A 25,875-nucleotide genomic window follows, 5' to 3' on the forward strand; every position below is an offset into this window, starting at 1 on the left:
TAAAATGGTGATATATATTTTACACTTTAAGTTTACTTGTGTCCTAAAACTTACCTACACCTTCCCCGGCCTTCTCTCTCTCTTTCCCTTGAAATATCTTCGTGGAACCACAGGGTCTCATTCAGACTTCCCTTTTATTACAGCTAACAAGTGATTTGCACACAGGCGTTTTACTAAAGTTAATTAAAAACAGACCCCAGAATCATACATGTACAGGGGGAGGAGAGGAGAAAAATGACCAAGAGCAGCTGGAGCCACTGTTGCTGCAACTTCCTTTCCGAATAAAAGCAGAAGCGTTGGGAATGCAGAAGTGGTCTCTTGACTCCTTGTCTTGGTAAGAGGCCTGTTGGGAGCCCTATCCCTGCCTCATCCCAAAGTCTAAGCTGTCTGAGATGAGGACCAGGGGTTTCCTCAGGACCCAGACTTCCCCCCAACTTCCACCATCCCTGCCCCTTCCCCAGGCTCCAAGCAGAAAGCCACCCTGCGCACTGTGTTCATCCCGCCCCGGCTCCAGGGCAACTGCTGTTGGGGACAAGAACGGACCCCCAGACACCTTCCAGCTTCTGTTGAATCTCTTTAATGCTGTTAACGACAAGTCTGGAAAAGGTTCAGGACAAAGTTCTTTTTTCTTTCTTTTTTAATTACAAAACTAACAGCTGTTAGAATCTTTTTTTTTGTTCGTTTGTTTTCCTTTTTTCTTTCCCTGGCTACAAAATACTCTGGGGAGATGCATTATAATTTAAAATATATAATATTGCACAAACAACCAAAAAGTTAATCAAACTAAAGAAATAATTACAAAGAGAAAAACCCCATCCCATCAAAAAAAAAAAAAAAAAAAAAAAAAAGATTCTCTCCATCCCACCCCCCTCACTGAAGGTTTCAAGTGGAACTGACCACCACTCTCTTGGCGTACCTGACCACAATCCCTTTAAATCATTGGTGAATACACCAGATTATGTACAAGAATCACCAGAGCAGCATCATGAAGCACCAGGGTCTCCAGGGATTCCTGCAGCCCCTCAGTCCTCCAAGAGAGGAATAGCTTTACCAGAGCAAAGGGTGAGAGCCACAAAGACCGGGTCTGTCTTCAGGAAGAAGAGCTTTTGCAGAAGCCTGATAAGAGTCTCAAGAAGTTCACCCCCAGCATATCCCTTCAAGCAGCAGAAGGGCTGAGGTGGAGAAGTTGGGCTTACCAGAGTTGTAAGGACTCAGCTTTGATCGCTGCTCTGTACCGCCGGTAGCTGGCTTGTGTCCTAAGCTACAGGGGGGTCGAGGTGGGTAGCTGGTTGGACAAGGTATCCCGCCAGGCAATGCACAGAAGGGCCTGAAGTGACCCCCTCCCTTCTTGGGGAGGGGAAGAAATGCAAGAGCAGACTCTTGCAGGTGGCACAGCTGGGCTAAGGACTTGGGTGCATCTGACATGAAGAAGCCCTGGGAGAGGCATTGGGGACATACCAGCCTGGGCTGGACGAAAGGGAAGAGGTGGGAACTTGGGGTTTGGTCTCTGATTTGGAACCACAAGGAACCTTTCTGGGAATGGAAAATGCCTGGGAAGGGGAGATTCCCAAGAGAGGCAAATTTCCCAGAGACGAATGCCTCTCACTCACTGGGATAGGAACCAAAATGTGCTTGCCATCCCTGACTAGCTAGGACAGGTGGGATGGCCCTCCTTGCCTACTTTTGGGTGGACAGAGTGTTCTCTCAGCTTCCTCCAAGAGACTGGTGCTTAGGTCCTGCACAGATAGAAGGGCTAGAGTTACCCCTTGGGACTTCCCAGCAAGAGTCCCCAAGAACAGTGGGCGTTCAGCAGAGAAATGTAGGCTCTTCTGGTGAGGGGGGTAGGGCTCCTCCCCTTTGAGTCATCCTATGGTTGGCACAAGTCAGAGTTCCTGGTTTGGATTCAGTGAGCCCCTTCCCAGATGTAAGCAGAGGCCCAAAAGACCAGTAAAGAGCCACCCAGAGGTCTGGTTGACAGAAGCCATTGGGGGGACATTCTCAGTCAGTGTCTTCCAGGGCTGGGCTGAGGTGAGCGAGGGGGTGGGAGGTTCTGTGGGCGGGGGAGCTGCGCGCTCTGGCCCCTCATTCCCAGTCCTCCCACTCTACATCTTCCAGCTGCGGACAGGAGGGGATAACGGAGAGCACAAACACATATTTACTCCTCTGAGTCAAGCCCGGACCCAGCCTCCCCTTGCTGCCCCCATTTCCAGACAGCCCTCCCCTAAACATCCTCCCCCAACTCCCTGCACACCCCGCCCCCCACCCCTTGGGCCACACCTTGCCCCCTAGGAGAGTGAACCACTGTCTTAAGGAACACGTCTGGGAGCAGAGGTGCCCTGTGTCCGAGTGGTGGGGCTGCTGCTCTGATCATTCCAGACCCAAAGGAAATGCTTCCATCAGCCAACACTGGACACTGGGAGGGGACATCCTGCTTCCAGGAACCAACTCAGTCAATCCCTTAAGGAAAACTTGAGAGTGGCCCCGTGATCAGAAGCAAGGTGGCACTGTACTGCAGGTGCTCACAGGGTCTTCATCAGGGGCTCCAGTGCCCTAACTTCAGCTGAAGTCTCTCCAGGGAACTTTCTACCGGCCTGCTGTCAGCTGATCCCCGGTATGATGGGTTGTAGAATGACTGCCTGGGTATATGGTGGCCAGGTTTTACAGAGGGTCGCAAAGACCCAGAAGGCATTAAGCCCCTGTGACATGATAGGGGATCATGGGCCTTCTCTACCCTGGGTATAGTGAGGTCATAGAAGCAAAGTACTCATGGGTAGGTCTCTACCTCTCCCCAGGCTTCAGTTTTCCCATATGAAAAACGAGGCCCTGCCTATCTTTCTAATCTGTTTACCACTTTATAGCAGGTTTATGAGCTACATGATAGAAGAAATCATGTGATTCTTGTGTAACAGTGGGAGTAACACTGACTTGAATGTTATATGTCTGGGCTGGAGCCTCACTCTTGCCACTTAGCTGTGAGAGCTTTTTTCCCTGCCTTTCATTCAAAAATGACTCCTTCTTGATTTTGGCAGGTAATGAAGAGTTAGAGTAATAAGGCCTCTGAGCTTCTAACTGGACTGGGTTTTGTGGTGGCTTCAGTAACACTCACTGAGAGCTCGCATGTCCCAGGCAGGATGCCTAACATGTCTACATGCATTACCTCTCACAGCTTATGTGCTTCTAAGATCAATTCTGTTTTCGATGGGAAAACAGAGGCGCAGGTTAAGTGACTCGCCCTAGATCACACTATCTTTTGTCTCCAAGGCCAGGAATCTATCTGTTCAGGTCCCATCCCTGGGAACCATGAATCAGAAGATCTGGGGCAAGGTTTGGAGTCTACATTTTTTAGTAGTTCCTCAGGTGACTCTGACGCAGAGCTAATGTCAGGTACTCTCTCACCATCTACCCTGGAACTGAAGGGAAACAGAGCCTGCTGACGGAAACCATTCAGGGCCTGAAGCTGCCATCTCAGGAACAGGGATCCACCCTGAGGGGACAGTTGCACTTGATGGGAGGAGTCCTCAAATACTGGGATCATTGGGCTTGCTTCCCTGTGGCCAGCCAGGCCCACTCACCTCCCCAGAGGCATCCACTTTGGAGAGTGCCATCTGTACTTCTTCTTCAGTCATGTCCAAGTCAAAGTCCTTCTCCCAGTCCTCACTGATGTCCGTGCTTGAGCCTGGAACCACGATCCACAGAGTCAAAGGTGGGAAGGGGTATGTATGAGCAGGTTGTAGCTGGGGGTTATGGCACTCTTCAAAAGGGCCTGGCAAATATACATCAAAGCTCTCACATTCTGTTGTCACTCTGGCTCAGTGATTCCACTTTTAGGAATCCATTCTAAGGAAAAATCTTGGATTCAGTAAAAGATTTAGCCAAAGGGATGTTCACTGTAGTGCGATTATAGTGATGAAAATTTAAAAAAACCTGGGGCACCTGGGTGGCTCAGTCGGTTAAGCGTCCGACTTCGGCTTGGGTCATGATCTCACGGTTTGCGGGTTTGAGCCCGGCATCGGGCTCTGTGCTGACATCTCAGAGCCTGCAGCCTGCTTCTGATTCTGTGTCTCCCTCTCTCTCTCTCTCTCTATGTCCCTTCCCCACTCATGCTCTGTCTCTCTCTCAAAAATAAATAAAAACATTTAATAAATAAATAAATAAATAAACCTGAGAGTCCACTGATAGGGAATTACAAAAGTAAATGAATGGTATAGTCACATGATGGAACATTATGTGGCTTTTAAATGTTAGGCTGTAGAGCACTTATATGCATGGCAAAATAACCTAAAACTATTAAGTAAGGAAAAGTAAGTTACTAAATAGTGAAGAAGCATTTTGGCCCAGAGGCTCCCAGGAGCCACAGAAATCTTCTAGAAGACATAAACAATGAACCTCTTCCTCTTCACTCACTCCACGCTACCTACACTGACCTCGCTACTCCTGAAACACACCAGACACATTCCTGCTTTAGGGCCTTTGCATGGGCTGTTCCTTGTACTTAGAACTCTCTCCTCAGACATCCACAGGCCAATTTCCTCGCCTCCTTCACACCTTTGCTCAAATCCTACCATCTAAATGTGGCCTGCCCTGACCATCCCACTTTAAACTGCAACCCACTTCCGCACTCTGCTCTCTTTATTCTTTTTTCCATTGCATTTACCACTTTCGAACATATTACATCATTAGACTTAATATGCTTATTGTCAATAATAGAGGAACTAGAATGTGAGCTCCCTGAGGGCAGGGATCTTTGTTTTCCTTTCTTAGGTGTGCCCAGTGCCTAGAATACAGAGTTTGCACCCAACAGATATTCATGGACCCTTTTCTAAACCAAGGTTGGCAAACTACGGCCCATGGACCAAATCCAGCCTACTGCCTGTTTTTGGAAATTCAGCTTTGGAACACAGCCCTTGCCATTTGTTTACATATCGCCTATGGCTGCTTTCCTGCTACAACAGCAGAGCTGAGTAGTTCTAACAGACTGTATGCCCCAAAAGCCTAAAATATTTGTGATCTGTCCCTATACAGAAAAAGTCTACTCATCCCTGCTCTGGGTGATTCTGATGCCTGCTAAGGTTAGCAGTCACTGCTCTAAACATTCGTTATTTGGGTAGGACTTCTTAGAGGGAACATAAAAAAATGTCCATGTGAAGGTTATTACTAAGAAGAAAACTACAAAAAGAGTTTTTTAAAAAAGAATATGCAGAAAAAAAGTATATGTATTATAAGTCCATTAAAAAAAATATGCTCAGGGGCGCCTGGGTGGCGCAGTCGGTTAAGCGTCCGACTTCAGCCAGGTCACGATCTCGCGGTCCGTGAGTTCGAGCCCCGTGTCAGGCTCTGGGCTGATGGCTCAGAGCCTGGAGCCTGTTTCCGATTCTGTGTCTCCCTCTCTCTCTGCCCCTCCCCCGTTCATGCTCTGTCTCTCTCTGTCCCAAAACAAATAAATTAAAAAAAAAAGTTGAAAAAAAAATAAATAAAAAATAAAAAAATATGCTCAAAGGGGCACCTGGGGTGACTCGGTTGAGCATCCGACTTCAGCTCAGGTCATGATCTCGTGGTTCGTGGGTTCGAGCCCTGCATTGGGCTCTGTGCTGACAGCTCAGAACCTGGAGCCTGCTTCGGATTCTGTGTCTTTCTCTCTCTCTCTCTCTCTCTCTCTCTCTCTCTCTCTCCTCTGCCCCTCCCCCACTCATGCTCTCTCTCCCTCTCTCAAAAATAAATAAGCATTAAAAAAAATATGCTCACAGATGCTTGTACACAGAGAAAAGATGTGTAAAATACCCACAAAAATACTAACAATAGTTACCTCCATGTGATGAGGTCATGGGGTAATTTTCTTGGTTTTTTTTTTTTTCTATAATGAACACATACTACTTTGTAACTTTTTTTGTCTATTAAAAGCATATTTAAAAAAAGTAGGTCCCTGATCTCCCAATGGCACGACCTGTAAACACGTCCTTGTTTCTTGTACAGCTTGCTCCTCACCAGGCACCCAGGCTCTGAGACCTCCCCTAAGCCCTGCCCCTGTGCTCCTTATAAGGGGTCTTGCTCTGTTCTCACTTCCTAGCCACAAGCATCCTGGGTCTCTGGAGCCCTGTAGACCTGGATGGAATCTTTACTTTTTTTTTTTTATCTATTGTGTAGTCTTGGGTAAGTTATTTTGGGCTTCAGTCTATTTATAAAACAAGGATAAAACCACCCTCTTTGCAGAGAACCACAGGAGGAGCTTATTATGCAGATACCTGCCTCCCCTTCCCCCTCATTCAGATTCTGAACGTCTAAGTGGTGGCCCAGAACTCTGCATTATAAATAGATACCCGGGTGATTCTTTGTAGGCCTGGGCCTGCAGTTTGAGATCCAACAGTGTTAAGATTAGAAGTGTCAATGTGAAGTGCATGTAACACACATACACATAGTGGGGATTTAACAAATGGGGGCCGTTAAAGGCACGGTCTCAGAGTTCAGTAATTTTGCACGTGGTCCCACGGCTAGCCAGGGCAGACTGGCAACCAAGACCAGGTTCTTCGGACTCCGCATCCAAGTCTCTCTATGCCTTCAGGACATTTTGGTGGCACACACCTGGCTGGCTGTCAGTGTTGGCTTCCTGTGAGTTATGGCTGATTCCTCATTTCAGAGGTGTGGCCATGGCCATGACCGCTTTCCCTAACCTCAGGTTGCCCTCTTTTTCAGCCTTTAAATGTTAGGGCAGTCCTTCCAGGGGTGGAAAACAGAGTACCAGCTTACAGTTTTGGAGCACCTCACACCCACCCTCTGAAGTGGGTATTAACAGTCCCAGTTTTCAGATGACGAAATGAAGGCTTTGAGTGGCAGAGATGAGAACCAGAATCTGCCATGTGCCTCCTCCCACCATCTTGTCCTCTCACACAAGAGTACTAACATCTCCATTACACTGTGCATGTGGCGGAGAACTGAGCTATGCCAAAACAATTTAAGATTTCCTGATGGAGTTTGTTGTTTTTTTAAGAAAGGGGAGTTTTCAGGTGATTACTAACTAACTCATTTTCTTCTGTTTAATTGGATCTCTGCTTCCCCAGAGAAGAAATGGAGGCAAAAGCCACTCTCAAGTCAGTCATTGGTGAAGTGGGGCCTTCAGCCCAGGGCACCCTCTGGTTTGCAGGCCATAGGCCTGTCTCAGTCTCTCCTTCCCCTCCTCCTGCTGAGGGAACCTGAGCAGGGTAAGTCCAGGCTCTTAGATTAAATGGCTCTTGGGTCAAAATGCAGGTGGGAAGCAGCTCTGCAAGGACAACGATTGCCCCACTGCCCCTGGACTGTGGGAGACTGTGTGGCTAGCCTACCCCAAGAGACTCTGCTGTGCCCAGAGACCAAGCCTCTCTTACGTCATCTAAGATGTAGACCTAAGAGAAAAACGGAGTCACTCACCGTCTCCAAGCCTTCATGATTTCTTTTTAAGATTCACTCTCTCTACTCTGTTCCCACTGTCCTCCTGTCAGTCCAAGGCCCCATCTTCTCCCGACTAAGTGACTGCTTGTGGTGGGTCTTCGGCAGCGATAACCCAGCCCTCCTGCAAACCCCCGAGTGTCAGAGGCAGCAGAGCAGAGCAATGAAGAGCTTATGCCACAGCTCCCCCGTAATCTCATTTTGTCCCATTTCAACCCACCACTCATTTTTCTGACCCTGCCCTCCCACAGCCCAATTCCCAATGGAGCCTACAGTATTTTTTTTTAATAAATTTTTTTAATATTTATTTTTGAAGGAGAGAGAGGAACAGAGTGTGAGGGGGGAGGGGCAGAGAGAGAGGGAGACAGAGAATCGGAAGCAGGCTCTAGGCTCTGAGCTGTCAGCACAGAGCCCAATGCGGGGCTCAATATCGGGCTCAAACTCACAGGCCATGAGATCATGACCTGAGTGAGCCAAAGTGGGACACTTAACCGACTGAGCCACCCAGGTGCCCTGGAGCCTATGGCTCTTTAATCCAACTGTTTCACTGTCTCTCCTTCCCTCTCCCAGCTCCAATTCCATGAGCCACAATTCTGATCACTTTTTTGCATATACTTGTGGACTTTCTTCTTTTCCTCTACTGATTTCCCCTGGCTAAACTTGAACCCTGGTTAAATCCAGCTCCCCATCTATTCTGTGCCTGCACCTAGCTACTGACTGTAGCTGGACAAAAGTACACCAGTGCTGACTGGTGTCTCTTAAAATTCATGACTGCTATCTCAAACGGGCCCTTAGTACCACCCAGCCAGCAACTCCATACCACCTGTTGGGTCCCTCACCTACTCTTCCACTTTCCCAAAGTACTTTTTCATGCTTTTCTAAATACTTAGTGAGTGGGTGGTTGATCTCAAGTTTCCTACCAGTAAAAAAAAAAAAAAGGGGAGGGGGGCGGGAAATCACACAGACCTCTCTTGGGCTTCTGTGAGGACTAAGTGATATGCATATCCAGTGTTAGCACAGAGTGATACAGACATATAGAAAGTGCTCAGAGATAGTACCTTTTATCATCATCATTTCCCCAAAGCAGGGCTCTACTCATATTTCTTCCCTGATTGAGGACCTATTGTGAAACAATTACCCCCAATTTGTAGAGGAATAAATGGGGCTTAGAGAAGATCAGTAACTTTTCTGAAGTCACATAGCTTAGGAGCAAGATTGGGATTTGAACCCAGAACTGTTCAAACCCCAGAGCCTGAGCCCTTAGCCTCTGTACGCGAGGCTCTTCGTACAGGTCAGGCATCTAATGTCAGCAGCACGCCCTGCCGCTTTATGGCACCAAGTCCAACGTTCCAAGTTTGGCTAAGATTTTAAGTTCTTAAGTTCTGCTTCTGAGTTAACCCATCTACCCTTCTTATTCGTCCCTCTCCTGGGAGATAATACAGCAAAGTGGGCTTTACTCACCACTTCTCCTGCCCATGGCCTCTGCCATCTGGACTTTGTAGGCCCCTGAGCCCCACAGCTGCCCTCAACTCTTCACCTCTCCTATACAATGCCTGTCTCCTCAGTAAACCAACCGCTGATGCCTGGAGCCTTCCTTCTTTCTCTGAACTCCTCCAGCATCAAGCCTGCCCCATACAGCTTCATGTTTCATCATAAAGACTGAAGCTTTTGCCCCTCCCTCCTCAGTGTCTCATAAAGAGTAGGTAGGAGCTCAATGGATGACCTCACTGAATCAGAGCCAGAAGGAAAGCATTGTGTTGGAAACTGGAAACCCTGTGGTTTCCATCAGGGAGCAAGGGGAGGGGTGTGGTGGGGCCAGTTTCCCTTCCACTGCAGCAAACCAGTCTCTCAGCACCAGCAGGCCAGGGCTCACCTGCTGGGCAAGTTTCGTGGCTGACTGGTACTGTGCGTGTGTTTCAGGAGAGGCCTTGCTGACAATTAGCTATCTCTGAAGAGGGATTCTGGATTCTGGCAAAACAGTCAACCCCAGAGCTCTTACTGTCCTTTCCTTCCCAGAATTAGAGAGGTTCCCCTTTGTCAAAAAGTCAGAGTCTCCAGTCTCAAATTTCACTATACAGATAAGAAACTAAAGCTTTAAAACTTAAGCTGGGTCACAGCAAGTTCATGAGGATTCATTTAATTCTTTTTTAAACTGTACGTGTTTAAAAAACACGTGGATTTCGTGCTCCTAATAATGGGATAAGCTTAGGGAGGCTAAATGACTTTCCTGAGGTCAAAAAGGGTGAGGACCCCTGACAATCAATGACACAGGGATTTCCAACCCAGGGTAAGGCTTAATTGTCTAAACGGACAGTGTGGTAGTTACGGGCATAGGCTCTGAGTCAGAGACCTGGGCCTGAATCTGGGCCTGCCACTTCCTGGCCATGTGAATTTGAGCAAGTTACTTAACATTTCTGAGCCTCGTTTTCTTCATCCATAAAAGAAGGCAATAATACCGACCTGACTGGGCTGTGAGATGAAATGAGAAATTAAATGCAATATAACACACTAAGCCCAGGACATGGCATAAACCTTATTCTGTTGGACCTAAGACCCCAATGATTGTAAGATGCACTCTTATTTCAGAGCATATGTACACCTTGGATGAAATAAGGTAATAAATACTCAACAGATAGCAGCTGTCACCATCATCAGTATCACAAATGAAAGGGTGAGGAAACTGGCACCACAAATGCTTCTGGGATCCTAAAGAGACAAGTCTGCCTTATGGGGTAACAACTCTTGCTTGTCCCCCTCCCCCCTGCTCCCTGGGATTTTGGCCTCGACTTACCTTTCTTTCCATTGTTAGAGGGCGTAGACTTCCCACTGTCCGAGTTCAGCTCAAACACCCGTAAGTCTGTGAGTACCTCCTCCCTCAGAGTCTCTACTCTGGCTGGAGGCCTAGGCTCTGGGCCACTGGGGCGGCCAGCAGGGGTGTGGGGCTTGGACTGAGCTGGGGGCGGGGGTCCAGTCTCACCCACATCCACAGCCAGGCCCTGTTCCTCCAAAGATGCCTCTAGCAGCTTCTGGGACAGGTCCTTGGGCAACACGGGTGCCTCAGCTGCAGTGGCAGGTTTGGCGATCTGGGTCACGGGGGAGATGCTCTCACTGCTCTCTGAGGGAGTCACCTCTGTTGGAGGCTCGGCCGGAGTCATCAGATTCTCTTCACAGGGGCTCAGGGGGCCAGGTCCTCCTTCAGGAGATGTGGAGGTTTTGGCCACAGGAACCTTTGCCTCTTTTGCAGAGGTGGGTGAGTCGCTCACAAGCTCCTCTGTTGAGAGAGAACAGGAAAGAGGGCTATGTACCCTGGTCAGCCCCAAGGCAACCTTGGAGCTCTCTGAAGACAGACCTCAGGTTCTCACCAAAGCTTACTCTGATCAAGACTAAAGGGTGCAGTTTCCTCACCCTTTCCCCATCACAGTTCCTCTGCAGATACTCCCTGCTGGTCAAAGTCTCTCCTACGCTGAGGCCTAGCATATGTCTTGTGGACACTCAGCTTCTGGCAGCACAGCCCAAGACGGTATTATGGATTCGAAAGCTAAGACGTGACAGTTCTGGCTTCAGGCTGGGCTCTGCTCTATCCTCAGTGTGTGATCTCGGGCAAGACACTGAACTTTTCTTTAACTTACCCCCACTTAATAAATGTGTTAATAGCATACAGGTGGCTCCAACATACTATCCAAAGTTGAGCTACCAGGTAGAGGAGGCTGAGCTCTTAAGCGAGTGGTTCCCAAACCTGGCTAGGCACGAACCATTACCAAGGGAGCTCGTTAAAAATGCAAGTTTGGGGGCGCCTGGGTGGCTCAGCCTGTTAAGAGTCTGACTTCGGCTTAGGGTCATGATCTCACAGTTCATGAGTTCCAGCCCTGCGTCAGGCTCTCTGCTGTCAGCATGGAGCCCACTTTGGATCCTCTGTCCCCTCCCCTTCTCTGCTCCTCCCCCACTCACGTTCTCTCCCTCTCTCTCTCTCAAAAATAAACATCAAAATTTTTTTAAAAAATTTAATGTTTATTTATTTTTGAGAGACGGAGAGAGAGAGGGCACGAGTGGAGAAGGGGCAGAGAGAGAGGGAGACACAGAATCTGAAGCAGGCTCCAGGCTCTGAGCTATCAGCACAGAGTCCGACACGGGGCTCAAACTCACGAACCGTGAGATCATGACCTGAGCCGAAGTCGGTGTTTAACTGACGGAGCCACCCAGGTGCCGCCCCCCCCCAAATTTTTTTAAAGTACAACTTTGGGCACATCCCCAGAGTCTCATTTAGAATGGGGGGAAGGGAATCTTGAATTCTGATAAGCCTCCTAGGTGACTGTGAAGTGGCTGGCCCATAGGCTGGCAGGGGAATCTGTTGCTACTGACACATGTGATTTCCTTACCTAAACCGGGAATTCCGCCAGCCCAGGCAAACTTTTCCTTTTTAGTTCAGCCTATCCTCAGCATGGACAAGCGCCGTATACATGCCCTACGCTTCCCTGCATGCCAGGTCTCTCCAGTGTTCAGAGATGGCCAGATGGTCCCTACAGGCAGCACAGGACCTGTTACTTGCCCATCACCTTTCAATATCTCTTACCTTCTTCCTCCTCCCAGCCAGGCTCTTCAGAGATGCTCTGTTCTGCCCGTTGCTTCAGGGCATCCCTCCGGGCCTGCTCCTGAGTGTGGGGGAGATGGCCAGAAGCAGTCAGGGCTCACTCTCCCCAGACCCTGGCCCTGACCCCAGAACTCTTGGTACCTTGTGCCCCTTCTTCCCTCAACAAAATCCAGTCTACTTCCCCAAGGGCTGAGTGGACCTCCCCAGGCCAGGCCAGCATACCTGCTCTAGTTGATGGACTTTATAGAAATACCGATGCCAGAATTCTGAATGGGAAACAGCTGCTGGGACCTGGAGGGAGGGGACAGTGGAGATGAGACTTTGGGAGTGGTTGTGTACGGTCTGTGTCCCCAGCCTTATCAGCCTGCTCCCAGCTGCTCTGGATTTCAGATGTGGCTCCGTGGCTGAGCGGTTTTCCTCAGAGCACTTAACACCCTTCCATCCCCAGACCCGCTTTCCTGGCCTAGCTTGGCCAAGGAGAGAGAAAAGAATTCCCATCAGGTTTTGCTGGCCCTTCCATTTTTCCCCTGATTGCCAGAAGCCTGGCAAATCAGCTTTGCCCATGTAGAGTCTTGGCTCAGGACCTGGCTGGTCTGGCTCTAGAGGGTCTCAGACTGCTCTCTGGGCCAGGTAACTGCAGTGACTCTAGCTAGATATGTGCCTCCCACCTCCTGACACCTCAAGCTGAAGCTGGGTAAAGTCCTGCCAGCTGGGCCCTCACCATCTTGGTGTAGAGGGCCCGGATGGAGGGGCTGCCTACAAGGAGCTCTGAGATCTCCCCCTTCTTCTCCTCCAAGCAGAACTGGGAAAGCCAGGCGTCAAACAATTCCGGGGGCCCTGCAGAGGGACAGACACTGATGGTCAGTTTTTTGGGTCTGGAGAAAGAACACCGGGCCTACAGAAAACATATCTAAGCCTGGACATGGACAGTGAGGAAAGCTTAAGGTTTTTTTTCAAAGCCATTTGGCCAAAGGTGGGGGGTCGGGAAGGGTGAAGGGGTGGGTAGGCCCCACTGGTATCACGGCATAGCATTTAAGTGATCTCTAGAACGGGCTACAATCTGCATGTTCTCATGCTGCTTGCTTTTTAGCCCATTGCACTTGGCTACTGAACGCCCTCCTCTCCGAAACTGTTCTCAGGTCCCCAGGGACCCCCATGTTGCCAGTCTAAAGGCTACTTCCTGGGGCACCTGGCTGGCTCAGTCAGTTGAACGTCTGACTCTTGATTTTGGTTCAGGTCATGACCTCACAGTTTGTGGGATTTAGCCCCCTGTCAGGCTCCATGCTGACAGCATGGGGCTGCTTGAGATTTTTTCTCTCCCTCTTTCCTCCCCACTCCTGCATGCACACACACACTTTCTCTCTCAAAAATAAATAAACTTAAAAAACAAAAATAAAGGCTACTTCTCTGCCCTCTCTCATGTGACCAGTCCGGCTTCTGACCCTGGGAGCCACTGTCGTCCTCGTGACGCCCTCTTCTCTTCTGGCTTCTCAGTCTTCTATGATTCCCCTCCCACCTTTCCAGTTGTTCCATGTGAGTCTTCAGTGGCTCCTCTTTTTTCCTCTCCTTATGTCTTCCCATTCTCTATTTTCTCCTAAGATAACCTCTACTAAGCCACAAGTTTTAACCTCTCCCTCCCCCAACAACTCCTCAATCTGTCTTTGCAGCCCAGGCTACCCTTCTGGGCTCCAGAGCCAGGGGTCCAGGTGTCCTCTGGAAACTTCTATCAGCTCAGGTGCAGCAAATGCAACGTGTGCTCATTTTCTTCCATCCCTAAACTGTCCCACCTAGTTATCCACCAGAACCCTGGGTGCTGTCCTGGACTCCTCCTTTATCTGATCGCCCTGGGTTCCACCTCCTCGGTGTCTTCCACACCTCATTCTTCATTCCACCTGCCACTCCCTGGGTTCTGGACTTAGCTCTGACGTGGGGATTCCTGCCAAGCCTCCTACCCAGTCTGCCCATCTTCTATCTTTCTCTATGCTTGATGGCTCTTTTACAAAATACAAAATCTGATCACCTCAGGCTTCAAAACACTTCAATAGTTCTCTAGGGAGGACTTTTTATTTATTTTTAATTTTTTATTATTATTTTTATTAAGTAAACTCTATACCCAATGTGGGGCTCGCACTCACAACCGTGAGATCAAGAGTCATTTGCTTCACTGACTGAGCCAGCCAGGTTCCCCTGGAGGGAGGGCTTTTTAAGCTAGGGTCCAAGCATGGGCTTCACAGAGGGTCAAAGACCTCCCATATGGCATTATAAATTTTTGTGGAGAGGGGTGCCTGGGCAGCTCAGTTGGTTGAGCGTCCGACTCTTGCTTTCAGTTCGGGTCATGGGATCGAGCCCAGGCTCTGCACTGAATGGAGAACTTGTTTGGGATTCTCTCTCTCTCTCCCCCCCACCTTCTGCCCCTCTCCCCTGCTTGTGCTCTTTCTCTCTAAGTAAGTAAGTAAGTAAGTAAGTAAATAAATAAATAAATAAAATTTTGTGAAGAGAGGGCCTGTCATTTTCAACAGATTTTTACAGGCCTTTGTGACTAAAAAAAAAGTTAAGAACTACTACTTTGAGCCTTTTAGGACAAAACTTCAAACTGCATAGTCTGGCACCCAAAGCCCTTCCAATCCAGCCCCCACCAGCAGCTCTCATTGCCATCCCTCCCTCACATTCACCCCTTAATCTAGACTTCTCAAATGCAGGACCTTAAAATGTCCTACTGCCATGCTTGAACACCTTCCCCCACTGCTAAAAACAAAATTAGTCTACTTGTTTTTCTTTTTAAAGTAGGCTCCACGCCCAATGTGGGGCTTGAACTCATAACCCTGAGATCAAGCGTGGCAACCTCCACCAACTAAGCCAGCCAAGCGCCCCCCAAACTAGTTTACTTCTAATTTATCCTTAAAAACTCAACGTAAGTGTCACATCCTAGGTTCCCCAGGTTGCACCGGGTGCTTCCCTTCTGGGTTCCCACTGCCCCCACCTTTCTGTGGAAACAGTCACTCTACCTCTACTATCCTTGCTTTATTCATTGTTTCCTGTCTCTCTTTCCTAACAGCAGGTTTTTTCCTGGAGGTCTGCACTGGGGTGAGGGTTTGACTAATTTCTGAGCTCCAGTTCCCAGCCTGGGGCTTGCTGCATGAGAGGGGCTTGGCAAACAAGCGCCAAAGAGAAGGCAGGCAGGGCAGCAGGGCTGGGATGGAGCCTGAGCTGAGAATGAGGGAGCGGAGCAAAGTCTCTGCAGACTGCAGAGATGAACACAGTCTGGGTTCAGGGAGGAAAAGGGACTGTCAACCCATCCTACCACAGGTAAGGTACACTCTAGTCCCACTCTGGTCTCTCCACACAGGAGGTGCTGGGCCACTGCTACTAGAGACCAACAGGGTGCTCATCCCAGACTCCCGTGGTCTCCCTTCCCTGCAAGCCTCCCCCTCACCGCTACCCCCTCACCATCTGGTTCATTGCAGTAGGTTGCTGGGTCTGACTGCAGGCTGTAGAGGCGAGCCTGTAAGAAATAAAGAACAGAAAATTCTGGAGTGCTAGGTGGAGAAAGCACCCCCTCTCTGACAGCATAGTCTACCATTGTTGTTGATTTAGGTGCTCAGAGACTGATCATTCCCCTGTACATTTATTCCCATTTGGAAATCAGCCTCAACCCAGCCTCTCCCCTGCTGGCTGCCAGACCCCACAGGGCACCTGTCAGCTTGCCCATGGCTAGAAAGGGGAATACTGGGCTAGGAGTGAAAAACTGAGGCTCCTGGAAAAATGGTCTCCCCTAGTATTCCACTTGGGGAATTAAGATACAGTGTAAGCAGGCTATAAACTTGTATGTATAAAATGCTTTTGAATTGTGTGAAACCTGAAAAACATTAGTGCAAATACACTAATAAAGTCCAAATTCATGGGCAAAATTTGAAATAATGTATCTCCCCAAATTAAAAGCATTCATCAAGAACTTCTTTTTTTTTTTTATTACGTTTCTTTATTTTTGAGAGGCAGAGAAAGACAGAGCACGAGTGGGGGAGGGGCAGAGAGAGAGGAAGAAGACACAGGATCGGAAGCAGGCTCCAGGCTCTGAGCCGTCAGCACAGAGCGTGACACGGGGCTTGAACTCACGAACCGTGAGACCAGGTCCCGAGCCAAAGTCGGACGCTCAACCGACTGAGCCACCCAGGCGCCCCAAGAATTTCTTAATTCCATAGCCAGTCTGCCGAGTGAATTATCTGCCGTGTTCCCGGTAAGGCCACAGGAGTGGCAAACTTTAGCTGGTCAACAGAAGACCCCACCTCCCCTCCTCAATGTTACGTGGAGCAAAGGCCAGCTGTCTGCGTTAGAGCTTCAGCAAGTGGCTTTGGTGACTTACAGCTGTTAGAATTTAAAATCCTACAATTTAGGAAATTTCACACTCCCACTCAAATGTCCACTAAGTGGTGGTATTGATACTAGTGCTGGCAGATATGCTTGACAAATCAGTAGGTTTGGAAAGGAAATTCAATGCCAACCTGGTGTGACATCACGCTGTGAATTTAGGAGAAAACACTCCATGAACCGTGAAGAAGTAATGTGAGAAGATAAAATGTGGAAGAAATACGCTACCACTGTTGTTGATCTACGTGCTCTGAAGACATCCTCCCCCCATACGTTGATTCCCACTGGAAATCAGCCTTAACCCAAACGGGGAGAAGATCATACCTGTACAGCATTCCTTATCAAGGCTGAAAGCTGAAAGGACTCCCCAAGAGCAGCACTACAGAAATGACTGGAATAATTATGCTCTGTTCACTTGCAAGAATGTAAATAATTAAAAGGATGGTAAGAAAGATGCTGATATTTTTTATATATGTTTTTACAGCAGGTTATAAAATTCGATGTATAAAGTGCTTTTTTTGTTAAAAAGAAAGAGTTCAAACTATCTTTACCAATGTTTGTAAACAAAAAGAAATGAAAGGTTATAGCCAAACAAGAAATAAGTGGTTCTCTTTCAGTGATGGGATTATGGATTTAGCGATAATTATCTTCTTGATTAGTACTATTCTCCAGTATAGTTATACACACATATTTATTTTCTGGCCTGAACACATACTGCTTTTATGAGTGCACATTGGAAGATGGCATCTAGTGCTGTTAGGCACCTGCAGGGGAGGCTGCTAATGAATACCTTGGTGCCATCATAGGGCTCAGCTGTGCCAGAGGGTGTGCCCATCAGGGTGATGACATCGCAGTCTATGGTCTTGTCTGGTGAGGGAGCGAAGGTGTCGGAGATCACCCCTAGGAAGTCAGACAACCCCTTCTTCATCTTCTCTGTTGCCCCCGAGGAGCCTTCAGTCTGCAGAGAGAAGCGGAAGAGGAAACAAGTGGCCCAGGAGCAGGCTGCAAGTTAGAGTTTGGGGTACTGAGGGGTAAAGCATCAGGGGCAAAGGAAGCATCAGGGGTGAAGCATCCCTGTGTAGGGACCAGGAAGTGCTCATGGCCTCTTACCCCATCTCTGAGGTTGGAGAAGGACAGAAGTGGCTAGGGTCCCCAGACACCAGAAGAGGGTGTGGAACAGGACCCCGGTAGGCCTATATAGTCAGAGCAGAACTCCCTGACTGGCTGTTTCATCAAAATTTCAAGGCTAGTCGTACTGATCAAAAACTGGCAGGAGAGGGGATGCTCGGATGGCTCAGTTGGTTGAGCATCCGACCCTGGATTTCGGCTCAGGTCACGATCTCTCAGTGCGTGGGACCGAGTCCTGAGGTGGGCTCTGCGCGACAGCAAAGAGCCTGCTTGGGACTCTCTGTCTCCCTCTCTCTATGCCCCTCTGCTGCTCATGCTCACTTGTTCTCTCTCTCAAAATAAATAAGTAAACATTTAAAAAAATGGGCAGGATAGGATGCATGCTGTACACACTCTTGGGGAAGGGGACCTGTGGGTGGAGTGGTGGGAAAGGTACTAGTTTTGGAGACCTAACCCCCTCTGAGTCAGCTTCCTGATCTGTAAAATTAGGACAAACAGACTTCCTTCAGAGGGCTGCTGTGAAAAATAAAAAAGATCAGGCATGTACAAGCCTGGCATAAAACAAACATCTACTAAATAGCAGTACTGTAATATCACAATGTCATCATCATTGTTGCTCAGGAAGTAGAACATTCTCTATGAAAGACCGGGGATACATGGGCAGGATGAGAACACGTATCCTTGCCTAGACGCAAACCTGGGACCAGCTGAGGGCCAACGTATGCATTGTCTAGAAGGGGCAAGTGGGACACCAAGCTTGAGCCACACTGGCCGGGATATCCTTGAACAAGCAGAAATAGGATGCTGACAGGGCCAGGCTCTAAAAACCTCATGGAAACCATAGCATTTACTCCTGATTAGGCTATCCAAGCATTTTACACCCGGAATCTATCAGCATGCCTGGCACATGCTAGCACAGATATACAATCATATTTGTCAAATGAAAAAAAAAAAGGAATAAATAGCCACCTGGGTGGCTGAGTTGGTTAAGCGATCGACTGTTGATTTTGGCTCAGGTCATGATGTCACGGTTCCTGAGATGGAGCCCCACATCAGGCTCTGAACTGACAGTGAGGAGCCTGGTTGAGATTCTCTCTCTCCCACTCTCTCTCTGCCCCTCCCCTGCTTGCTGGATGTCTCTCTCAAAAATAAATAAATAACTAAATAAACACTAAAGAAGAAAGAAAGAGAGAGAGAAAGGAGAGAGAAAGAAAGAGAGAAAGAAAGAGAGAGAGAAAGAGAGAGAGAAAGAGAGAGAGAGAAAGAAAAGAGAGAGAAAGAAAAGAAAGAGAAAGAAAGAGAGAAAGAAAAGAAAGAGAAAGAGAGAAAGAAAAGAAAGAAACAAAGAAAGAGAAAAGAAAAGAAAAGGAAAGAAAAGAAAAGGAAAAAGAAAAGAAAAGGAAAGAAAAGAAAAAGAGGCGCTGGGGTGGCTCAGTCAGTTAAACGTCCAACTCTTGATTTCAGCTCAGGTCACGATCTCACAGTTTGTGAGTTCAAGCCCCACATTGAGCTCTGTGCTGACAGTGCAGAGCCTGCTTGGGATTCTCTCTCTCTGTTCCTCCCTCACTTGTGCTCTCTTTCAAAGTAAACTTTAAAAAAAAATAAAAGTAAAATTTTAAAAAGGAATAAATAAACGGAAAAAATGAGTGGTGTCTCTGCTGCTGGCTGGACCCTAGCAGTTCAGCAGGATTACTATCTGTCACTCCTGCTCATGCTCATGAGTAGCTGTGATTAGCCTGCAGACAGTATTTTACAAGAGGAGTCAACAAAATTAAGGTTGGCTAAAAGAACTCCAAAACATGTTTTTTATAACATGGCTTCTAATCTCAAGGCAACTGATTCAGCTGGAGATCAGATGAAGAAAGTGCAACTTCCCCAATACTAAAGGAGAAACTGTTCATGCAAAACCTATATATTATACTTCATCAGAAGCTTGAGCTTTGCAGGGATAGCCAACCATACACTATTTTCACTTTTCACACTCACTTTAGAATCTAAATCCTATCTCACAAGAAGATTCTGCCACACATCTTTGATTAATAAAAACAGGGCCCGTAAGAATAGAAGTTGGCACCACCTTTCTGGAAGGTAGTTTTGCAATAAATATTAAAAGGCCTACAACTGTACTCACCGTATGATCCCTTCTAATATTTTATTATAAAGAAAATATGAAGGCCAAAGATTTAGCAATCAGAATGTTTACTGTAGCTCTGTTTATCCAGTACCAGAAAAAATGAAATAGGAAACTAGGAACTGGTTAAACCTACAGAACAAAGTAACAAGCCATTTATGATGCTGGAGAATGAGGTTTGCAATGATTAAGCCAGAAAGTAGGTTATAAACCGTGATATTCAGTTGATTCCAGTTTTGAAAAAGAAAGTGGACAAAGTGAAAAAGAACGAGGAACATACTCCCCAAATATTAACAGTCGTTACCTCTGGGAGATGGAACTAGGTCTTTCTTTTTCTTTTACTTACGTGTATTTTCTAAACTGTCTACAGTGAATGACTTTGCCAGAAGGAAAACATTTGCTAAAACAATACAGAAATGGGAGAGCTTATTAATACTTATTCTATATAGCTTGTTTGCTTGACAGACATAATTCTTTCAAAGTGGGAGCCTATGGGGGAAAAACAATCACTTAATAGTAGAAAGGTTGGAAAGGTTGGGGTATCAGGCTGTGAAGGACAGTCACTCAGAGCGTGAAGGGAGTACTCACAGCTAGCTTCTCCTTGACCACACTGGCTGTGGCTGCAATGGTGCAGGCCGTGTCATGCTGGACCACCTGGGTGAACTCTGTCAGGTCTCGCTTCATGAACTCCAAGGCTTCGGAGGACTACGGGGAAGACAAGAGAGGGATGACAGAGCCAGCTGGCTCCACTACCCTTTGTTCCTGTTCCCGGGGCTGCTTCTATCCCAGACAGACACATGGAAACCTCAAGTGACATGGGAAGCCTCAGCACAGAAACAATGATTGCCTGTCCCAATCCCATGACCTGGGATTACCGAACAGCAGAGAGTACAGAGGGACTCCCTGCAGCTCTGAGAATCGGGATGAGACTCAGCCCTGACCTTTATAAGCTCTGTGGCCACAAGTAACTCATCTAGTTTCAGTTTTCTCCTGAGGGAGGTACACTAAATCGGTGGTTCAAGAGCAGACTGGGGAAGGGGGTGCACACAGTCCGGAAACGAAACAGACTCCGATGCATTGCTCTGAAATCCTTTAAGTCGTGACATTTGTTTCAAATTTCAAGTAACCTGAAGAAAAGGTGTGTGATTTTTTTTTTATCAAGGGAAAGTGTTTCCATTTTTATTTATTTTTTATTACAGGGAAGTTCAGTTGAAATATGAGGCAGTATGTGAAATTATTTGTCTGAAAAACTAAATAAACATGTTGTACTAGTGACAGTAATAGTTGAGAAAGCGTTTATGAGCGATTCTTGGCAATTTAATACCGGAAAAAAAGGTGTGTGGTTTTTACATTCCACAAAGGGGGTGTTGAGAGAAATACTGGATTGGATTGCCTCTCAAGTCTTGCTTCTACCATTCTAGGGTTCTATTCATCCATAGAGATCCTTCGGGCAGAATGAATATTTGCTTCTGTCAGGCCGACCTGCTGCTCACCCTGCACTCAGACCAGGTTTGAGAGAGCAGGCCCTCGGCCCTGGTCTGAGTGTTGCCCTGCTTTGTTTCATCCTTACCCACTCTGGGGTACCTTCCCAAACTACCTCTGTGCTCCCCTGGCAAGCCCCCTCATTTTGCACATGGAGAGTCACCTGAATTTATTTATTTATTTATTATTTATTTATTTATTTATTTATTTATTTATTTATTTTTGCATTTTTGAGGGTTCTGGTGACTTTTTTCTGGTTTTCATCAGCCTGGGATGAAATGCGGTAGTCTCATCTATCAGCAAGAAGCTTCTCTGGGAGTGGGAATCATGTCTCCATTTCAGACTCAGGACTCTGTAATTGGAGTGGAGGGGCCATTTATTTTCTATCTCCATCCACTCTGCCATTCTCCATCCTGGTCCAGGCCAGCCTGCTCTGTCGAATGGACTCCTCGCAGGTTGTATCAGATACCTCTACTGCCTTCTCCTTGTGACACTGCTGGGAGCTTTGGAAGTCAGAGCAGACCAGGTTGCCCCTGCTTTACATTCTACAGTGCCCATAGTGTCCTATGAGCAAGTACACCATCTTTCCCTTCACTTACAAGGCCCATATAATCTCATCTCTGGCCCTCATCCTCTACCACTGCGTTCCTCACTGAGCTCTAGTTGGCTTTCCGCACGTTTCTCAGATGCTCTAGCATCTTCCTTACCTTCATGGTATTAGAACATATGGTTCTAACTCTTCCAAACAAAGAAGTGAAAAAAACACAACAAATAAACCCCTTCAACTGGTTAATTCTGGTTTCTCCTTCAGATCTATGCTTAAATGTCACTTCCCTGGAGAAGCTTCCCTGATGCCACCTCAGATTAGGTTGGGTCCCTGCTTCATGTTCCCAGGGCACCTGAATGTTCTCTAATGTTTGTCATACTGTAGATTATGATTACCCGTCCCAAGTCTAGCTTCCTGGATAAACTGAGCACAGAACCTGTGCTTTTTGTTCACTGATGCTTTCCCAGTATGTGACACAGAACGCGGCATAGAGCAGGTGCTTAAATTTGCTTGTTAAATTTACATGTACCGGAGCAATTTTAAATAACCATTAGCATGATCATTTGATAAATGGCTGTCACTAGACTGTGAGCTCTGAGGGGACAAATATGAACAGACATGGTGCCTGCCCTCAAGAAGACCGTAGTCTACTGGCAAAATGTTCATATAACAGTGTTGATATACAAGGGCAGAGTGGTGACCAGTGTATTATCAGGAAGTTGGAAAGACTTGGTGAAGGGAAGCCTGGACTGAGCCCTAAAGAATGAGCAGGAATCAGCAAAGGAAGCCTGCCTGGGGCATAGTAGGGCATAGGGCTTACCGAAGCCCATGTGCATTTCAGTCCTAACAAACATAAAAGGTAAAGCAAAACTGGTTTCGAATAAAGCTGGAGAGGTTGCCAAGGGCAACTATGGAGGGCCTGGTCAGCCCTGAGGGTAATGGGGAGCCATCAAGGGTTTGAAGGAGGTGGGACATGATGAGCTTTGCCTTTTTCACAGGTCACTCCAGTCACTGGCATGGAGTGCCATGGACGGGTCCAAAAGCGACAAGAGTAGAAGACAGAGGAAAACCAGTCAGGAGGCTGCTGCTGCAATGGTCCGGAAAAGAAAACAGAATATGAATAAGGACAGTGCTGGTCAGGATGAAAGGATGGGACTGGTTCAAGAAATATTCGTCAAAAAAGGTAGATTTGGTGATTAAATGGATGTGTTGACTGAGGGCAAAAAAGAGTCAAGGAAGGGCCACTGGCTGCTCAACTAGGTGCCTGGGTGGATGCAGGGCTGCCAGCTGAGGGAGAAAATGCCAAAGGGGAAGCCCGCTTAGAGAGAGGGTGATGACAATGATTTCGGTCCTGTAGCATGTGTGGCGTATCTGGATAGTTGTCCATCAGCAGCTATTCTCAAACACTGAAGTTCAGAGTAAAGGACTAGGAGTCACTCCATCATGGAAATGGAGGAGGTCACCCAGGAAGCGTTTGTAGAGTGAACAGAGCAGTGAGCGGAGGACAAGACCCCTCAAACACTATACTTTTAAGGCGCAGGAAGGGGAAGTCATGAGACAGTCGGGAAAGAAAAGCCTGGAGATGTGGAGAACTGAGAGAGAAGCATGCCACAAAGCCAAAGGAGTAGAGTTTCAAGAAAGAGGGAGTGATCACTAGTGTCAAATGCAGCAGAAAGGTCCAGGAAGATAAGGGCTCAAAACCACCCCCTGGATTTGGCAAGCGGTAGGTGAAGCTGAGTGTGTTTACAGATAAGCTTGTATGTGGTAGCTGCAGGGATGGGGACGGAGTCATGAGAGATCACGCTGTTGATCTCAAATTATAAACAGTAGGAGATGAGGTTGTCTCCCAGAGGTAAAAGAAGCAGCAGTTGAACAGTGGACTTGAGGAAGAGTTAGGTTTGGGGAAAGTTTCTGAAGGCAAGGGGGAAGAAAAGCATATCAGAGACTGGAAAAGCTTGCTGGGTGTTGCTCAGGCCTGAGTAAGGTTGGTGAATCTGTGGTTGGGCCAAAGAGCAATATGACTTTCTCTATCACTGTCTGTGGGTAAATGCAAGCACACGCGTACACTATAGGATGAGGTAAGATGCACAGGAAGGTAGATTATAGCACCATCTCAAACTGTTGTCTCCAGGGCAGTACGCTAAGGGGTGCAAGGGAACTGAGGGTCCTGGGAATTGAGTCGTCCAGATGGAGCCAGGATGGGAAGGGGGAAGGAGGCAAGGCCAGGAAAGCACTGCAAGACCAAGAAAAAAAAAATGGAAGTAAAAATGGATGGGTGGTGTTTAAGGGATTTCCCCATCACCCTCCTCAGGACTTAGTAAAAATAACTCCAGCTTATATACTATTTACTGTGTGCTAAGCATTGTCCTTGGTGCTTTACACATTATCACTCAATCCTTACAATACTATCAGGTAGGTATAATCAGTACTCCCATTTTGCAGATGAGGAACTGAGGCCTAGAAAGGTTAAATAACTTGCTCAACTTGGTCTAACAGTAAGCAGCTGAGAGGGAGATTAAGTCCTCTTTCTGAATGGGGTAACTGTCAAAGGCAGAAACAACGTCCACACCCCTGCTTCAAACTGGGAGTTCCCCAAGAACGAAGATAGAAAGCTAACCAACTATCTATTTTTCATGAGTTATGGTAAGACCAGCCTTGAGAGAAACACACAGGAGCCCCTCGCACACCTGCTGAATGAACGCCAGACTCTCCTTCCAAGAGGTCGCTCAATGGAAGTGACCTTCTTTGAGGTCTCTTCAATTAAACTTCCTTGTGAAATTCTCCTCGTGCTTATCAACAACGTAAACAACTCAGGGCATTCTTAGATTTGCTAGGCTGTAGCTGAGAGGCTGTCCAGGACTGCATAGGCTGAAGGAGGTATTAAAATGCTCCCAGAGTAGAGGACTGATTTAACCGAGATCAGAAGCCTCCCCGAGTCTGCCCTGAAGCAGGACTCACCCCAATTCCCTGAGGTAAACGGTAATTAACTTTTTTCCACAATTCACTGGGGCCCGCTTTGACAAACTAGCACGGAAGGGTACAGAAACACACAACAGCATTGTCCATTGGTAGAGCAGAGCCTCACTCATCCCACAGGGATTGTTGCTGCCTCCCTGCTAGACTGAGCTTCGTGAGGCCCAGGATTGCAGCTTATCCTCAGGACCTGTCAGAGAGTGCTGGCTGTGCCATTCTAATACCCGAATGACTAGAGCAGTAAGTTTCTGTCGCTAGAGTTCTTCTTCAGGGCCTAGATCAAATGTTCTCTCTTCTACGAAGCTGTGAATTTCCTGAGCTGGAATAAACTGCTCTTCCTATGGATTCCTACAAAAGTGTCGCGCCAGCCTTTAAACCAACATGTATTTCACCGTGGCTACTGTCACACTGGCCTGAGTCGGGGTCAGTCCTCCCTTACACCGATAAGGTATAACAGTAGAGCTCGGTGGGCCTCATCTCGACGGCCTGGCGCCCACGTAGGTCGGGCGGGGCCGCTCGGACCTGGTTGCAGTGAGGTGGAGCGAGGCCCTGCCGGAGGAAGGGCGCCGGCCCGGCTTACCTTCTCCTTGACTGCCTGGTAGCTCTGCTGCAGCCAGCTCCGCCACCATCCCACGTCCTCCCTGTGGAAGACAGACACATCTGGCGGCCCTGCGGTGCGACTCTCGCCCGCGCAACGATCGGGTCTCAGTTTCCCCCTGAGATGTGGTCCCCGGGCCGAGACTTGGCAGACCGCTTCCCCACCCCCCTCACACTGCGACTCCACCCCGCCTTTTCAGTTCCGTCCACTCGCGCGCTGGCCTTCTGCTCCCCACGGGGACCCTGGCCCAGCACCCCGGCCCTCAGAGAATTCAGGCCCCAACGCCGGAGAGCAGGATGACGGGCTCACCCTTCCGCCATCTTGCCCGCATGACATCACCACTATTTACTGACCTCTGACTTCCGACACGGCACCGCCCCCTCAGGCACCGCCCCGGAGCGCTGGGCCCAATCCTCGCGCTGACACCGCCCCCAGCCCAATCTCCGCTCCGGTCCACTACTGGGCCCCGCCTCCTTGAGCTCCGTCCAGTGTCCGTCTACAATTCGCCCTTCAACTCCGCCTCTGGACTCTTGGCCCAATCCTCACTCAGTTCGGTTCTCAGGGTCCACTCCCCAGCGGTAGCCCTACCCCCCTACAACAACTACTTTTTAATCAACGTACATCGGATACGGTGGCTGCTAAGGGCC

General features: G+C 48.0%; 1 protein-coding gene across 1 annotated transcript; it reads right to left on the reverse strand.

The window, feature by feature from the left end:
* Nucleotides 1-25,585, reverse strand: BSDC1 (BSD domain containing 1). The gene is made up of 11 exons (XM_030323679.2): nucleotides 25,538-25,585; nucleotides 25,211-25,271; nucleotides 20,217-20,333; nucleotides 17,160-17,327; nucleotides 15,452-15,506; nucleotides 12,726-12,841; nucleotides 12,227-12,295; nucleotides 11,987-12,065; nucleotides 10,208-10,687; nucleotides 3,573-3,676; nucleotides 1-2,115 (listed from the first exon to the last, which is right to left on the reverse strand). The coding sequence occupies exons 1-11, from the start codon at nucleotides 25,546-25,548 to the stop codon at nucleotides 2,083-2,085; spliced, it is 1,293 nt and encodes a 430-aa protein (XP_030179539.1). The 5' UTR covers nucleotides 25,549-25,585; the 3' UTR covers nucleotides 1-2,082.
* Between the last annotated feature and the right edge of the window lie 290 nt (nucleotides 25,586-25,875).

This window comes from Lynx canadensis, chromosome C1, assembly GCF_007474595.2.
Source record: "Lynx canadensis isolate LIC74 chromosome C1, mLynCan4.pri.v2, whole genome shotgun sequence".
Classification (NCBI taxonomy): Eukaryota; Metazoa; Chordata; class Mammalia; order Carnivora; family Felidae; genus Lynx; species Lynx canadensis.